The 17,735-nt window shown below is 48.5% G+C and overlaps 1 protein-coding gene across 1 annotated transcript in view; it reads left to right on the top strand.

Annotated features, from left to right (window-relative positions):
- Window positions 1-17,735, top strand: part of LOC140399417 (actin nucleation-promoting factor WAS-like) — a 45,228-nt gene that overhangs the window by 21,072 nt on the left and 6,421 nt on the right. The window contains exon 3 of the mRNA XM_072488995.1: window positions 12,886-12,972. Within this exon, the coding sequence (XP_072345096.1) occupies window positions 12,886-12,972 (87 nt within the window). The remainder of the gene's footprint in view (window positions 1-12,885; window positions 12,973-17,735) is intronic.

Raw genomic sequence — 17,735 nt, 5'->3', positions numbered from 1 at the left:
TCACTGGCATTGCAATCTGCTAAACAGGCTTCAAGACAGATTAATGTTCGTAGTCTGGAGTCCGAAGAAGAAGAAGAGAATTTTCCATCTGACACAGATAGCTACTCACTGGAAAACATGGGGCGAGATTCTCCGACCCCCCGCCGGTCGGAGAATCGCCGGGGCTGGTGTGAATCCCGCCCCCGCCGGTTGCCGAATTCTCCGGCACCGGAGATTCGGCGAGGGTGGGAATCGCGCCGCGCCGGTTGGCGGCCCCCCCCCGGCGATTCTCCAGCCCGGATGGGCCGAAGCCCGCTGCTAGAATGCCTGTCCCGACGGCGTGGATTAAACCACCTCTCTTACCAGCGGGACAAGGCGGCGTGGGCGGGCTCCGGGGTCCTTGGGGGGGACGCGGGCCGATCTGGCCCCGGGGGGTGCCCCCACGGTGGCCTGGCCCGCGATCGGGGCCCACCGATCCACGGGCGGGCCTGTGCCGTGGGGGCACTCTTTTCCTTCTCCCTCCACTGCGCGTGCGCGGGGATGCCGTGAGCGGCCGCTGACGCTCCCGCACTTGCGCCGCTCGGTAATGTCATTTCCGCGCCAACTGGCGGGGCACCAAAGGCCTTTCCCGCCAGCTGGTGGGGCGGAAATCAGTCTGGCTCGGGCCTAGCCCCTCAAGGTTAGGGCTCGGCCGGTCAAGATGCGGAGGATTCTGCACATTTAGGGCGGCGCGATGCCGGACTGATTTGCGCCGTTTTTGGCGCCGGTTGGGGGACACCGCGCCGATTACGGAGAATTTAGCCCATGTTCTTTGTTGGGCTAATAGAGAAATGTGAAGAATCCACTGAAGGATCAAAACATCCTCAACTAATTAATTCTATAAATTCGGAGACTGATTAGAACGCAGTTGTAAAAGTTAATAACTGTCCAATTGAATTTAAATTGGATACTGGCGCTTCAGCTAACTTGCTCTCAAAGCTGGATCTCAGCAAGCTCAAACACGCACCTGAGATTCTCCCAGCAGCCTGTAGACTGAAAGACTACAACGGAAATTCAATTTCATCGATTGGGTCTGCCATTTAAAGGTCTCCAACAAGAATATTGTGACGTTACTAAGATTTGAGATTGTCAAGTCAGGTAAATCATCACACTTAGGTGCACAAGCTCGCAAGGAGTTACGCCTAATACAGCAAATTTATACTCCAACTTCGTCTCAACCTGTATTGAATTATGCTATCCAAACCATTTTAAATCAATATCGAGATGTATTTAAAGGCACTGCTATTCAAGTATACGATCCTGTTAAGGACGGATGTCAAACCTGTAGTACATCCTCCTAGAAGAATTCCTGCTCCACTAAGAGAAATATTGAAGCGGATGGTGATGTCCAGCACGAGGGGACATAGCTTTAAATTGAGGGGAGATAGATGTAGGACAGATGTCAGAGGTAGGTCCTTAACTCAGAGAGTAGTAAGGGCGTGGAATGCCCTGCCTGCAACAGTAGTGGACTCGCCAACACTAAGGGCATTCAAATGGTCATTGGATAGACATATGGATGGTAAGGGAATAGTGTAGATGGGCTTTAGAGTGGTTTCACAGGTCTGTAATGTTCAAAAAATAAATAAATAAAATAAAAGAATTAGAGCGACTTCAGAACCAAGGGATATTATCAAGAGTCACTAAACCGACTCACTGGGTCAGTTTGATGGTTTGCGTGAAGAAACCGTCAGGTGATCTACGCATCTGAATTGATCCCAAGGACCTCAACAAAAACATCATGAGGGAACACTATCCCATCCCAAAACGAGAGGAGATCGCCAGCGAGATGGCAAACACACGCATCTTCACAAAATGAGGTGCATCGCGAGGTTTCTGGCAAATGAAACTAGATGAACATAGAACATAGAACATAGAAAATACAGCACAGAACAGGCCCTTCGGCCCACGATGTTGTGACTCAAGCAAACAACTCTGCACCTTTAATACACCTTTTGGAAGATTTTGTTTTAATCGTATGCCTTTCGGAATAATCTCTGCATCTGAAATATTCCACCGCATCATGGAACAGATGACGGAAGTGTCATGTGGGAGTACGAGTCCCCAATTTTATGAAACCAGTTAACACTTTATAAACCCACAGGAAACATCTTAACAACTATCAACACCAATAAATCCCCCGAAGAATACAGTACTCTATAAGTAACTCTTAATCTTTCCTTGCAACATCCATAAGACAAAAAGAACCCTTTTTACAGAAATACATCAGGTTTAAATTCTCTACTGAGAACAGTTACCACGTTGAAATCACCAAATGAACATTCTTTCGCTTGCAGAGATTCTCACACATCCGGCCGTGACTGCAGCTTCTCCCAATCTAAAACCAAACTAAACACACCCTGTAGCTGCGAGCCCAAAGTTAAAGTAAAAGCAGACAGACACACCCAGCTCCACCCACACTCTGACATCACTGATAAACACCCATTTCTTAAAGGTACATCCACTGCAGCTTTCTGATAAACACCCATTTCTTACAGGTACTCTCACATGACAGAAGGAATGGAAGGTGTTCGGGCATACATAGGTGACATTATAATATGGTCATCGACAAAAGAAGAGCATATTGAACGGCTGAGACAAGTGTTTGAGCACGTAAACAAATGTGGCTCAAATTAAACCAAACCAAATGCACTTTTGGAACTTCTACACTCAGGTTTTTGGCTGATAAGATATCTGAATGCGGTGTGCAACCAGACAATGAGACAATGTCAGCCATTCAAGGCATGTACCTGAAGATAAAAAAGCAGTACTACGATTTCTACGCTTTGTCAACTTCTTATGCATATTCATACCTTTTTTTTTCTATAAATTTAGAGCACCCAATTAATTTCTTCCAATTAAGGGACAATTTTAGCCTGGCCAATCCACCTAGCCTGCACATCTTTTGGGTTGTGGGGGCGAAACCTACACAGACACGGGGAGAATGTGCAAACTCGACATGGACAGTGACCCAGGGCCGGGATCGAACCCGGGACCTCAGCTTTACAGAGTTAATTTGGATGGTGGTGGCCTCTGTGCTGACCTGGGACCTTTGACCCTGCCATCGGGTCCTTTTCTGAGGCCTTGCTCTTGGCCCTCCGTGGTCTGCCTCGGCTGCTTACGCCCCCCCCCCCCCTCCCCGCAATCTCCCTACCCTCCCCCCTCTTTCTTCCCTCTTCTTCTGGTTATGAAGTAATGATAAACAACTGCTGTCGAATAGACCTGTCATTATCTTATCTAGAACAAATGGCAAATAATCCTTCCAAAGCTAGGAAAGAAGACAGCAAACTGGAAGAAGAAAGTGAATTGGATTTTCCTAAAAAGTAATCTGTTACAACCTCTTGCAGTAAAGCCACTGCCATCCACTTCAGGTGCAGGTATTTCCCAGAGCATGCCTGCTGTGAAGGCACATGATAGCGTGACATCAGTTAGTCAGGACGAGGACAGTGATACCAAGCAAACGGCGGGTTAACTCACATCCTTTCAAAGGTCCACAGTGCCTCTTCAAGGTAAAGGAAGCAAACGGCAAAGGAGATGAACAAATCAGTAATTAATTCCTTGTGAACATTAAGGGGCAGGTGGATGGAGAACCATGTAGTGATTCTGCCACCGTATTGGTTAACAAAAACTAGAAACTTCAGGGAGCCAATAATGTGCCACCCTCTGATTCTGAAAATGAAGACCAGTTGAAATCGGGAAAGCACCCATTGTTTGAGTCCGCATTATCAACTGGGGATGAAAGCTGTGATTACAGAAACGCTGATGAAGAGGTAAAAGCTGTAAAACAGAGATTGTTGCATATACAGCCAACCAATGCTGCGAAGGCTGAACACCCGCTTTACATGTCGCCAAAATTAACCATGTGCAGGAGGATAAGGGAGAATGAAAAGCTGGAGGGGTTGGAGTGTGTTTAGTGATTAAAAATGAATTAAGTATTTCTCTCAGTATTAACAATACTACTTACAGCTTAGTTGCAGAGAATCCTTGAAATCTGGTTAAATACTCACTGGACAATCAGAAAAGACTAACTGCGTTACACGAGATATTGATAGATGGATAGACAGAGCTGGAGGGAAACACCGGGGGGCACCTTGTTAGTTACTCATGGTGTAGATATAAGAAACTCTGAACCAATAAAGCCACATCCGACTTGACAAAAACCACGCAGACTGGCTCAGTTAGAGATTGAAATACAATGCATGTTGGACAAGTTGCAGAGACAAGCAAAAAAATGCTTGGTTCCATCTTCTTTTATTTTTGCTGTTACATTATTGATTCATGGATGATTCATGGACCTGTGACTTTAAGGGAAGTGGCCTGCACCTTTAATTCAAGCAGAGGATTTCAGCAGGAGGAGAGATCACTGTGCTGGTCTGTGTTAGTTCAAACTGAAGTTCTAGACTGATTGGCACCAATGACAGAGATTGGCTGGGACTCAGTTTGATCGATTTGGCTGAAGTGGTCCAAAAGGCTGAGCTCTGCCCGGTAACAGGCGGTGATTGGATTTGGTCTTGGCAGCCCCAGGGAAGGACCTGCTATCCTCCCCTCCCCATTTTCCTCCTGAAACGTGGCGTTTCTGAACTGCCAGAGAGTCTGTGTACAGGAGAACCATTACAGACTGTGCAGGTGAAGTCCAGAATCTGCTACCTCTCCCAAGGAAAGTTGGTGTGAATTTTTTTTTAAAAATATTTTTTTATTTTACATTTTCGCCCAAATTTACACCCAACAATAAACAATAATCAGTAACAAATATGTCAATCCCCATATCAATAACAGCGATCCCATCCTCCCACCAAACCCCAAACATTGGCCCGCATGTTCACATAAACAAATCATAGATTATCATAGAATTTACAGTGCAGAAGGAGGCCATTCTGCCCATCGAGTCTGCACCGGCTCTTGGAAAGAGCACCCTACCCAAGGTCAACACCTCCACCCTATCCCCGTAACCCAGTAACCCCACCCAACACTAAGGGAAACTTTGGACACTAAGGGCAATTTATCACGGCCAATCCACCTAACCTGCACATCTTTGGACTGTGGGAGGAAACCGGAGCACCCGGAGGAAACCCACGCACACACGGGGAGGATGTGCAGACTCCGCACAGACAGTGACCCAAGCCGGAATCGAACCTGGAGCTGTGAAGCAATTGTGCTATCCACAATGCTACCATGCTGCCCTCAGTTTTGTCAAATGACAACAAAGAACAAAGAAATGTACAGCACAGAAACAGGCCCTTCGGCCCTCCAAGCCCGTGCCGACCATGCTGCCCGACTAAACTACAATCTTCTACACTTCCTGGGTCCGTATCCTTCTATTCCCATCCTATTCATATATTTGTCAAGATGCCCCTTAAATGTCCCTATCGTCCCTGCTTCCACTACCTCCTTCGGTAGCGAGTTCCAGGCACCCACTACCCTCTGCGTAAAAAACTTGCCTCATGCATCTACTCTAAACCTTGCCCCTCTCACCTTAAACCTATGCCCCCTAGTAATTGACCCCTCTACCCTGGGGAAAAGCCTCTGACTATCCACTCTGTCTATGCCCCTCATAATTTTGTATACCTCGATCAGGTCTCCCCTCAACCTCCTTCGTTCCAGTGAGAACAAACCGAGTTTATTCAATCGCTCCTCATAGCTAATGCCCTCCATACCAGGCAACATTCTGGTAAATCTCTTCTGCACCCTCTCTAAAGCCTCCACATCCTTCTGGTAGTGTGGCGACCAGAATTGAAGACTATACTCCAAGTGTGGCCTAACTAAGGTTCTATACAGCTGCAACATGACTTGCCAATTCTTATACTCAATGCCCCGGCCAATGAAGGCAAGCATGCCGTATGCCTTCTTGACTACCTTCTCCACCTGTGTTGCCCCTTTCAATGACCTGTGGACCTGTACTCCTAGATCTCTTTGACTTTCAATACTCTTGAGGGTTCTACCATTCACTGTATATTCCCTACCTGCATTAGACCTTCCAAAATGCATTACCTCACATTTGTCCGGATTAAACTCCATCTGCCATCTCTCCGCCCAAGTCTCCAGACAATCTAAATCCTGCTGTATCCTCCGACAGTCCTCATCGCTATCCGCAATTCCACCAACCTTTGTGTCGTCTGCAAACTTACTAATCAGACCAGTTACATTTTCCTCCAAATCATTTATATATACTACAAAGAGCAAAGGTCCCAGCACTGATCCCTGTGGAACACCACTGGTCACAGCCCTCCAATTAGAAAAGCATCCCTCCATTGCTACTCTCTGCCTTCTATGGCCTAGCCAGTTCTGTATCCACCTTGCCAGCTCACCCCTGATCCCGTGTGACTTCACCTTTTGTACTAGTCTACCATGAGGGACCTTGTCAAAGGCCTTACTGAAGTCCATATAGACAACATCTACTGCCCTACCTGCATCAATCATCTTAGTGACCTCCTCGAAAAACTCTATCAAGTTAGTGAGACACGACCTCCCCTTCACAAAACTGTGCTGCCTCTCACTAATACGTCCATTTGCTTCCAAATGGGAGTAGATCCTGTCTCGAAGAATTCTCTCCAATAATTTCCCTACCACTAAAGTAAGGCTCACCGGCCTGTAGTTCCCGGGATTATCCTTGCTACCCTTCTTAATCAGAGGAAGAAAATTGGCTATTCTCCAGTCCTCCGGGACATCCCCTGAAGACAGCGAGGATCCAAAGATTTCTGTCAAGGCCTCAGCAATTTCCTCTCCAGCCTCCTTCAGTATTCTGGGGTAGATCCCATCAGGCCCTGGGGACTTATCTACCTTAATATTTTTTAAGACACCCAACACCTCGTCTTTTTGGATCACAATGTGACCCAGGCTATCTGCACCCCCTTCTCCAGACTCAACATCTACCAATTCCTTCTCTTTGGTGAATACTGATGCAAAGTATTCATTTAGTACCTCGCCCATTTCCTCTGGCTCCACACATAGATTCCCTTGCCTATCCTTCAGTGGGCCAACCCTTTCCCTGGCTATCCTCTTGCTTTTTATGTACGTGTAAAAAGCCTTTGGATTTTCCTTAACCCTATTTGCCAATGACTTTTCGTGACCCCTTCTAGCCCTCCTGACTCCTTGCTTAAGTTCCTTCCTACTTTCCTTATATTCCACGCAGGCTTCGTCTGTTCCCAGCCTTTTAGCCCTGACAAATGCCTCCTTTTTCTTTTTGACGAGGCCTACAATATCACTCGTCATCCAAGGTTCCCGAAAATTGCCGTATTTATCTTTCTTCCTCACAGGAACATGCCGGTCCTGTATTCCTTTCAACTGCCACTTGAAAGCCTCCCACATGTCAGATGTTGATTTGCCCTCAAACATCCGCCCCCAATCTATGTTCTTCAGTTCCCGCCTAATATTGTTATAATTAGCCTTCCCCCAATTTAGCACATTCATCCTCGGACCACTCTTATCCTTGTCTACCAGTACTTTAAAACTTACTGAATTGTGGTCACTGTTACCGAAATGCTCCCCTACTGAAACATCTACCACCTGGCCGGGCTCATTCCCCAATACCAGGTCCAGTACCGCCCCTTCCCTAGTTGGACTGTCTACATATTGTTTTAAGAAGCCCTCCTGGATGCTCCTTACAAACTCCACCCCGTCTAAGCCCCTGGCACTAAGTGAGTCCCAGTCAATATTGGGGAAGTTGAAGTCTCCCATCACCACAACCCTGTTGTTTTTACTCTTTTCCAAAATCTGTCTACCTATCTGCTCCTCTATCTCCCGCTGGCTGTTGGGAGGCCTGTCGTATACCCCCAACATTGTGACTGCACCCTTCTTATTCCTGATCTCTACCCATATAGCCTCACTGCCCTCTGAGGTGTCCTCTCGCAGTACAGCTGTGATATTCTCCCGAACAAGTAGCGCAACTCCGCCTCCCCTTTTACATCCCCCTCTATCCCGCCTGAAACATCTAAATCCTGGAACGTTTAGCTGCCAATCCTGCCCTTCCCTCAACCAGGTCTCTGTAATGGCAACAACATCATAGTTCCAAGTACTAATCCAAGCTCTAAGTTCATCTGCCTTACCCGTAATGCTCCTTGCATTAAAACATAAGCACTTCAGGCCACCAGACCCACTGTGTTCAGCAACTTCACCCCGTCTGCTCTGCCTCAGAGCCACACTGTCCCTATTCCCTAGTTCTCCCTCAATGCTCTCACCTTCTGACCTATTGCTCCCGTGCCCAACCCCCTGCCCAGGAAGGGCAGAAGGTGAGAGCATTGAGGGAGAACTAGGGAATAGGGACAGTGGGGCTCTGAGGCAGAGCAGACAGGGTGAAGTTGCTGAACACAGCGGGTCTGGTGGCCTGAAGTGCATATGTTTTAATGCAAGAAGTATTACGGATAAGGCAGATGAACTTAGAGCTTAGAGCTTAGAGCTTAGAGCTTGGAAGGAATCAGGAATCACCCATAGTCACCATTAACACACACAGCCCCCCATCCCCCCCAACCCTCCCAGCCGACCCCCCCTAATGTTCGATGTGATCCAATTCTCGAAAGTGCATAATGAATAATGCCCATGAATTGTGGAACCCCTCCACCCTTCCCCTCAGTTCCAATTTGACCTTTTCAAGCGTTACGAATTCCAGCAGGTCCCCTGGCCAGGCCACGGCACAGGGTGGAAGGTTGATCTCCATTCCAACAGGATCCGCCTTCGGGCGATCAACGAGGCGAAGGCTACAACATCGGCCTCCGCGCCCGTTTCCAACCCCGGCTGGTCCGAGGGCTCAGGTTTCACATGCACCACTTTCGAGATTACCCTAAACACCTCCTTCCAGTAATCCTCCAGCTTTGGACAGGACCAAAACATATGAACGTGATTTGCTCTCTCCCCCCCCCCTGCAACATTCATAATATGCACTCATGCACATCATGAGGTAAAGACAGGCAGTTATAGACACCCAGGTTAGCCAATCAACACACAGGACAGAACACAACCAATCACCAGACAGAACACCAGAGGGGGGCTTCCTACTATAAAACACACAAGGCTTCAGCACTCCGCCTCTTCCCGTAACAGCCTCCCCGAACAGGCGCCGGAATGTGGCGACTAGGGGCTTTTCACAGTAACTTCATTGAAGCCTACTTGTGACAATAAGCGATTTTCATTTCATTTTCATTTCATTTCATTTCATTTTCACTGGTGACAACTGTAGTGACAGTCAGGGTGTATATATCAGTTAGCACCTTCTACACGTGGCTCAGAGCTAGCCTGGTCTAGTTAGTTAGAGTTAGTACACGTAGAGTAGTAGAGTGTCGACCCACAGGCAGCTGTGTGCCTTGTTACAGAAGTTCAATAAATCGTATTGAACCAACGCCTACGTTTGGTGTCTGCTTTCCAGTCCAACTGCATCCAGTTGCGGTCCGTGTTACCCCAGGGTCAATAACACGACAGTTCACACACATCTTCTACGCCCTCAAAGAGCCGGCTCATCCTCGGCCTTGTGAGGTGCGCTCTGTACACCACCTTCAGCTGTATCAGCCCCAACCTCGCGCACGAGGTGGAGGCGTTCACCCTCCGGAGCACCTCACCCCAGAAGCCCTCCTCTATAACCTCTCCCAGCTCTTCCTCCCACTTTGCCTTGATCCCTTCCAGCGGCGCCTCCTCCTCCTCCGAAATAGCCCCGAATACCGCCGATACTACCCCCTTCTCCAGTCCCCTTGTCGTCAGCACCTCCTCCAGCAATGTGGAAAGCTGGTGTGAATTGACGGTCTTTCTCCAGAAGGCCTCTGCTTGTGAGTACAGAGAGCTGAAGGCAGGCCAGGGACTGAAAGAAAGCAAAGTTTGGTGAAACAGGGCCTCTGCCTCTCCAGGAAAATCGCGAGTACAGGCTACAAAACAAAGATTGTAATGTACAAGCTCGCTGTGAAGAATGCCTGCAAGGAACCACCATTTAAAGCAAAGACTCTTTCTCTTTCATTTATGTTTTTATTACTCCTTTTCATCCCTCTGTGTTTGTCTGTCTTGTGTGTAGCGGGCTCCGGGGTCCTGGGGGGGGGGGGGGGGTGGGCGCGGAGCGATCTGGCCCCGTGGGGTGCCCCCACGGTGGCCTGGCCCGCGATCGGGGCCCACCGATCCGCGGACTGGCCTGTGCCGTGGGGGCACTCTTTCCCTTCCGCCTACGCCACGGTCTCCACCATGGCGGAGGAGGAAGAGGCCCCCTCCACTGCGCATGCACGGGGATGCCATGAGCGGCCGCTGACGCTCCCGCGCATGCGCCGCCCGGCAATGTCATTTCCGCGCCAGCTGGCGGGGCACCAAAGGCCTTTCCCGCCAGGAATTTAATACGAATTATTTAATGCAAATAATGCAAGGGAGAATCCAAAGAGATTCTACAGATACATAAAGGGGAAAAGAGTAACTCGGGACAGAGTCGGGCCTCTTAAGGATCAACAAGGACATCTATGTGCAGAGTTGGGTGAGATCCTGAATGAATATTTCTCATCGGTATTCACGGTGGAGAAAGGCATGGATGTTAGGAAACTAAGGGAAATAAATAGTGATGTCTTGAGAAGTGTGCATATTACAGAGGAGGAGGTGCTGGAAGTCTTAAAGCGCATCAAGGTAGATAAATCCCCGGGACCTGATGAAATGTATCCCAGGATGTTGCGGGAGGCTAGGGAGGAAATTGCGGGTCCCCTAACCGAGATATTTGAATCATCGGCAGCCACAGGTGAGGTGCCTGAAGATTGGAGAGTGGCGAATGTTGTGCCCTTGTTTAAGAAGGGCAGCAGGGAAAAACAGACCGGTGAGCCTAACGTCTGTAGTAGGTAAGTTGCTAGAAGGTATTCTGAGAGACAGGATCTACAAGCATTTAGAGAGGCAAGGACTGATTCGGGGCAGTCAGCATGGCTTTGTGCGTGGAAAATCATGTCTCACAAATTTGATTGAGTTTTTTGAGGGAGTGACCAAGAAGGTAGATGAGGGCAGTGCAGTAGACGTTGTCTACATGGACTTTAGCAAAGCCTTTGACAAGGTACCGCATGGTAGGTTGTTGCAGAAGGTTAAAGCTCACGGGATCCAGGGTGAGGTTGCCAATTGGATTCAAAATTGGCTGGACGACAGAAGGCAGAGGGTGGTTGTAGAGGGTTGTTTTTCAAACTGGAGGCCTGTGACCAGTGGTGTGCCTCAGGGATCGGTGCTGGGTCCACTGTTATTTGTGATTTATATTAATGATTTGGATGAGAATTTAGGAGGCATGGTTAGTAAGTTTGCAGATGACACCAAGATTGGTGGCACAGTGGATAGTGAAGAAGGTTATCTAGGATTGCAACGGGATCTTGATCAATTAGGCCAGTGGGCCGACGAATGGCAGATGGAGTTTAATTTAGATAAATGTGAGGTGATGCATTTTGGCAGATCGAATCAGGCCAGGACCTACTCAGTTAATGGTATGGCGTTGGGGAGAGTTATAGAACAAAGAGATCTAGGAGTACAGGTTCATAGCTCCTTGAAGGTGGAGTCGCAGGTGGACAGGGTGGTGAAGAAGGCATTCGGCATGCTTGGTTTCATTGGTCAGAACATTGAATACAGGAGTTGGGACGTCTTGTTGAAGTTGTACATGACATTGGTACGGCCACACTTGGAATACTGTGTGCAGTTCTGGTCACCCTATTATAGAAAGGATATTATTAAACTAGAAAGAGTGCAGAAAAGATTTACCAGGATGTTGCCGGGACTTGATGGTTTGAGTTATAAGGAGAGGCTGGATAGACTGGGACTTTTTTCCCTGGAGCGTAGGAGGCTTAGGGGTGATCTTATAGAGGTCTATAAAATAATGAGGGGCATAGATAAGGTAGATAGTCAACATCTTTTCCCAAAGGTAGGGGAGTCTAAAACTAGAGGGCATAGGTTTAAGGGGAGAGATTCAGAAGGGCCCAGAGGGGCAATTTCTTCACTCAGAGGGTAGTGAGTGTCTGGAATGGGCTGCTAGAGGTAGTAGTAGAGGCGGGTACAATTGTGTCTTTCAAAAAGCATTTAGATAGTTACATGGGTAAGATGGGTATAGAGGGTTATGGGCCAAGTGCGGGCAACTGGGACTAGCTTAATGGTAAAAACTGGGCGGCATGGACTGGTTGGGCCGAAGGGCCTGTTTCCATGCTGTAAACTTCTATGATTCTATTATTCTATGAGTCTGCTCTGCCATTCGATCATGGTTGATATATTCCTCGTTTGCCTTAACCCCTGACCCCTTATTAACAAAGAATTCCCTGTATTTACCAAAGACAGATTTGTGTTTGAGGTGCTGCTACCTACAAGGCCAACGGCCGGTTGGCAAAATCAGACAGAATAGTTCTTTCTTAGACCATCAGAATTAGGAACAGGAGTGGGCAATTAATCCATCTCGAGCCTGCTCCACCGTTCAGTCCGATCCTGGCCTCACTACCCCAGCGTTTCGTTTAAATAAATTTAGAGCATTGTTTCTTCCAATTAAGGGGCAATTTAGCGCGGCCAATCCACCTCGCCTGCACGTCTTTGGGTTGTGGGGGCGAAACGCACGCAGACACGGGGAGAATGTGCAAAGTCCACACGGACAGTGACCCAGAGCCGGGATTCGAACCCGGGACCTCGCGCGCCGCAGTCCCAGTGCTAACCACTGCGCCCCACGCCGCCCCCCCTCGCTCCCCCCGCCCTGTGAGCTTCGATCGAGGGTCAGTAGCTGCAAAGGGGGTTCCGGGCGTGCTTGGAGGCGGCGAGAGGCAGCAGAGAAGCGGGGGCTGGGGGAGGGAGGGGGGAGGGGGGAGGGGGGGGGGGGTGGGGTGGGGGTGGGGGGGTGGGGAGGGGGGGTCTGGGGGAGCGTATTCTCTTCCTGTGCAGCGTTTTAACCTTTTCTATTTCTCCTCCCTCCCGCCCTAGGAAGGGAAACTCGTCTGGGAGCAGGAACTGTACAACCAGATCCGGTACGCGTCAAAGCAGCCATACTTCCACACCTTCGCCGCTGACGTGAGTAACCGACTTGGCTCAGAGATTTGGGAGGGGTGTTGGGCTGTGGAGAGGCACAGTCTTGGCAGGGAGGACCGTTTGATAGGGAAGCGGGGAGGGGAGACTGAGGGAGCAGGGGCACCGGGGAGGGGGCGTGCGTCCATTTCTGGTTCTCCCGCATTATCAGAAGGCCGTCGAGGCCTCGGGGGGCGGGGGGGGGGAGGGACACAGAGTGAAGTAAATAACGAGAGGAGGAGGAGGGGGGAAGATGAGAATTGATCTTGCCTCAGCGAGTAGTTGTGATCGGGAAGCCCCTGACTCAAATGGCGGCAGAAGCACATTCACCCTGAAAAAAGGGAGAATTGGGTAAATATTGAGACTCGCAAGTGGTTTTGGGGCCTGATGCACCGTCAATTACCACAAAGACGAGAATGGTGGAACAATCGAGGCTTTATTGAGCAAAGATGTTGTGCCTCCTGTAGCTGGAAGCAGAATGGCTGCAGCACGGCGAGCACACACTATTATACCCCGCCTACTGGGCGGAGCCAGCAGGCAGGGATTTACCATTGTACCTCTACTATATGGGCAGTGCCGTAATACATATAATATACCACTAGTGGTGTTCACCACAGGGCCGCTATATCAGTACCCAGCAGACATGGTATGGATTTATGTGCGGGGAGTCCCCTGCATATGTTCAGTCCCTCTCCAGTGGTGGGTCTCGTTGATCGCCGTGGTAACCTTCGGGAGGGTCGCGAATGATGAATACGAGCCCTTGGGGAGAGTCAAGGCCCGTAACCGAGACCTTTAAATAGAAGCAGTCGGAGGGCATTCGGCCCTTCGAACCTGCTCCGCCATTCATTATGATCCTGGCTGATCATCAAGTTCAATACCCCGATCCCACCTTCCCCTCATACCCCTCCATCCCTTTAGCTCCAAGAGCTGTATCTAATTCCTTCGTGAAATTACACAACTTTTTGTCCTCAACTAATTTCTGTGGCAAATTCCACAGATTCACCGCTCTCTGGGTGAAGAAATTCTCCTCACCTCAGTCCTAAAAGGTTTACCCCTTATCCTCAAACTACGACCCCTAGTTCTGGACCCCCCACCACCGGGAACATTCTTTCTGAATCTACCCTGTCTGATCCTGTTAGAATGTTGTAAGTTTCCACGAGATCCCCTCTCACTCTTCTAAACTCCAATGAATATAATCCTAACCGACTTAGTCTCTCCTCATATGACAGTCCCGCCGTCCCAGGAATCAGTCTGGTGAACCTTCGCTGCACTCCCTCCATAGCAAGAACATCCTTCTTCAGATAAGGACACCAAAACTGGACACAATACTCCAGGTGTAGCCTCACCAATGCCCGATACAATTGCAGTAAATCATCTCTATTCCTGTACTCAAATCCTCTCGCTATGAAGGCCAACATACCATTTGCCTTCTTTACTGCCGGCTGTACCTGCGCGCTTACTTTCAGCGACTGATGCACGAGGACAGCAAGGTCTCGCGGAGTATCCACCTTTCTCAATTTACACCCATTCAAATAATAATCTGCCTTCCTATTCTTGCTACCGAAGCGGATAACCTCACATGTATCCACATTATACTGCATCTGCCCTGCATGTGCCCGCTCACGCAGCCTGTCCAAATCCCGCTGAAGCATCTCTGTATCCTCCACGCAGCTCACCCAACTTTGTACCATTTGTATCATTAGAGAGAAGAAGGTTAAGAGGTGACTGAATTGAGGCATACAAGGTGATCAGAGGATTGGATAGGGTGGACAGTGAGAGCCTTTTTCCTCGGATGGTGATAGAACATAGAAAAATACAGCACAGAACAGGCCCTTCGGCCACGATGTTGTGCCGAACTTTTGTCCTAGATTAATCATAGATTATCATTGAATTTACAGTGCAGAAGGAGGCCATTCGGCCCATTGAGTCTGCACTGGCTCTTGGAAAGAGCACCCTACACATAGTCAACACCTCCACCCAACACTAAGGGCAATTTTGGACACTAAGGGCAATTTATCATGGCCAATCCACCTAACCTGCACATCTTTGGACTGTGGGAGGAAACCGGAGCACCCGGAGGAAACCCACGCAGACACGGAGAGGATGCGCAGACTCCGCACAGACAGTGACCCAAGCCGGAAATCGAATCTGGGGCCCTGGAGCTGTGAAGCAATTGTGCTATCCACAATGCTACCGTGCTGCCCCTTAAGAACAAATAAATCTACACTATATCATTTTACCGTGAATCCATGTACCTATCCAATAGCTGCTTGAAGGTCCCTAATGTTTCTGACTCAACTACTTCCACAGGCAGTGCATTCCATGCCCCCACTACTCTCTGGGTAAAGAACATACCTCTGACTTCCCCCTATATCTTCCACCCATTCACCTTACATTTATGTCCCCTTGTAATGGTTTGCTCCACCCGGGAAAAAAGTCTCTGACTGTCTACTCTATCTATTCCCCTGATCATCTTATAAACCTCTATCAAGTCGCCCCTCATCCTTCTCCGTTCTAATGAGAAAAGGCCTAGCACCCTCAACCTTTCCTCTTAAGACCTACTCTCCATTCCAGGCAACATCCTGGTAAATCTCCTTTGCACCTTTCCCAAAGCTTCCACATCCTTCTTAAAATGAGGCGACCAGAACTGTACACAGTACTCCAAATGTTGCCCTTACCAAAGTTTTATACAGCTGCGTCATCACCTCGCGGCTCTTAAATTCAATCCCTCTGTTAATGAACGCGAGCACACCATAGGCCTTCTCCACAGCTCTATCCACTTGAGTGGCAACTTTCAAAGATGTATGAACATAGACCCCAAGATCTCTCTGCTCCTCCACATTGCCAAGAACTCTACCGTTAACCCTGTATTCCGCATTCATATTTGTCCTTCCAAAATGGACAACCTCACACTTTTCAGGGTTAAACTCCATCTGCCACTTCTCAGCCCAGCTCTGCATCCTATCTATGTCTCTTTGCAGCCGAAAACAGCCCTCCTTACTATCCACAACTCCACCAATCTTCGTATCATCTGCAAATTTACTGACCCACCCTTCAACTCCCTCATCCAAGTCATTAATGAAAATCACAAACAGCAGAGGACCCAGAACTGATCCCTGCGGTACGCCACTGGTAACTGGGATCCAGGCTGAATATTTGCCATCTACCACCATTCTCTGACTTCTATCGGTTAGCCAGTTCGTTATCCAACTGGCCAAATTTCCCACTATCCCATGCCTCCTTACTTTCTGCAGAAGTCTGCCATGAGGAATCTTATCAAATGCCTTACTAAAATCCATGTACACTACATCCACTGCTTTACTTTCATCAACATGCTTGGTCACCTCCTCAAATAATTCAATAAGACTTGTAAGGCAAGACCTACCCTCACAAATCCGTGCTGACTATCCCTAATCAAGCAGTGTCTTTCCAGATGCTCAGAAATCCTATCCTTCAGTACCCTTTCCATTACTTTGCCTACCACTGAAGTAAGACTAACTGGCCTGTAATTCCCAGGGTTATCCCTATTCCCTTTTTTGAACAGGGGCACGACATTCGCCACTCTCCAATCCCCTGGTACCACCCCTCTTGACAGTGAGGACGAAAAGATCATTGCCAACGGCTCTGCAATTTCATCTCTTGCTTCCGATAGAATCCTTGGATATATCCCGTCAGGCCCGGGGGAACTTGTCTATCTTCAAGTTTTTCAAAATGCCCAACACATCTTCCTTCCGAACAAGTATTTCCTCGAGCTTACCAATCTGTTTCACACTGTCCTCTCCAACAATATCGCCCCTCTCATTTGTAAATACAGAAGAAAAGTACTCGTTCAATACCTCTCCTATCTCTTCAGACTCAATACACAATCTCCCGCTACTGTCCTTGATCGGACCTACCCTCGCTCTAGTCATTCTCATATTTCTCACATATGTGTAAAAGGCCTTGGGGGTTTTCCTTGATCCTACCCGCCAAAGATTGTTCATGCCCTCTCTTAGCTCTCCTAATCCCTTTCTTCAGTTCCCTCCTGGCTATCTTGTATCCCTCCAATGCCCTGTCTGAACCTTGTTTCCTCAGCCTTGCATAAGTCTCCTTTTTCCTCTTAACAAGACATTCAACCTCTCTTGTCAACCATGGTTCCCTCACTCGACCATCCCTGCCTGACAGGGACATACATATCAAGGACACGTAGTACCTGTTCCTTGAACAAGTTCCACATTTCACTTGTGTCCTTCCCTGCCAGCCTATGTTCCAACTTATGCACTTCAATTCTTGTCTGACAACATCGTTTTTCCCCTTCCCCAATTTTAACTCAGGGTTGACCATTCTAAATCGGGAGTTAGCCATTTTAACTGGCTACAGGGCATTCAAATGGTCATTGGATAGACATATGGACGATAAGGGAATAGTGTAGATGGGCTTTAGGGTGGTTTCACAGGTCGGCGCAACATCGAGGGCCGAAGGGCCTGGACTGCGCTGTAATGTTCTATGTTCTATCTGTGATGCACAATCAATAACTACTAAAACGAGGTTGTAGCACAACTGAAGGCTTTAATAGACTAGAACTGTTCCCCAGCAGCTCAGGTACAGAATGAGGGCTGCTGGGACGGCACTGGTTCTTATAACCCGCCTATCAGGGCGGAGCTAACATACTATACAGCCAATGGTAAACCCCCAGGTTTAACCAATGGAACTTCAGCCTCTCGGGTACTGCAATACCTGATAATACCACAATCTGCAAGTTTGGAAATACTACATTTAGTTCCCTCGTC

This window comes from Scyliorhinus torazame, chromosome 22 (genome assembly GCF_047496885.1).
Source record: "Scyliorhinus torazame isolate Kashiwa2021f chromosome 22, sScyTor2.1, whole genome shotgun sequence".
In the NCBI taxonomy this organism is placed as follows: domain Eukaryota; kingdom Metazoa; phylum Chordata; class Chondrichthyes; order Carcharhiniformes; family Scyliorhinidae; genus Scyliorhinus; species Scyliorhinus torazame.
Note: the sequence above shows the minus strand (reverse complement) of the source record. Positions and strands in the feature narration are given on the sequence as shown.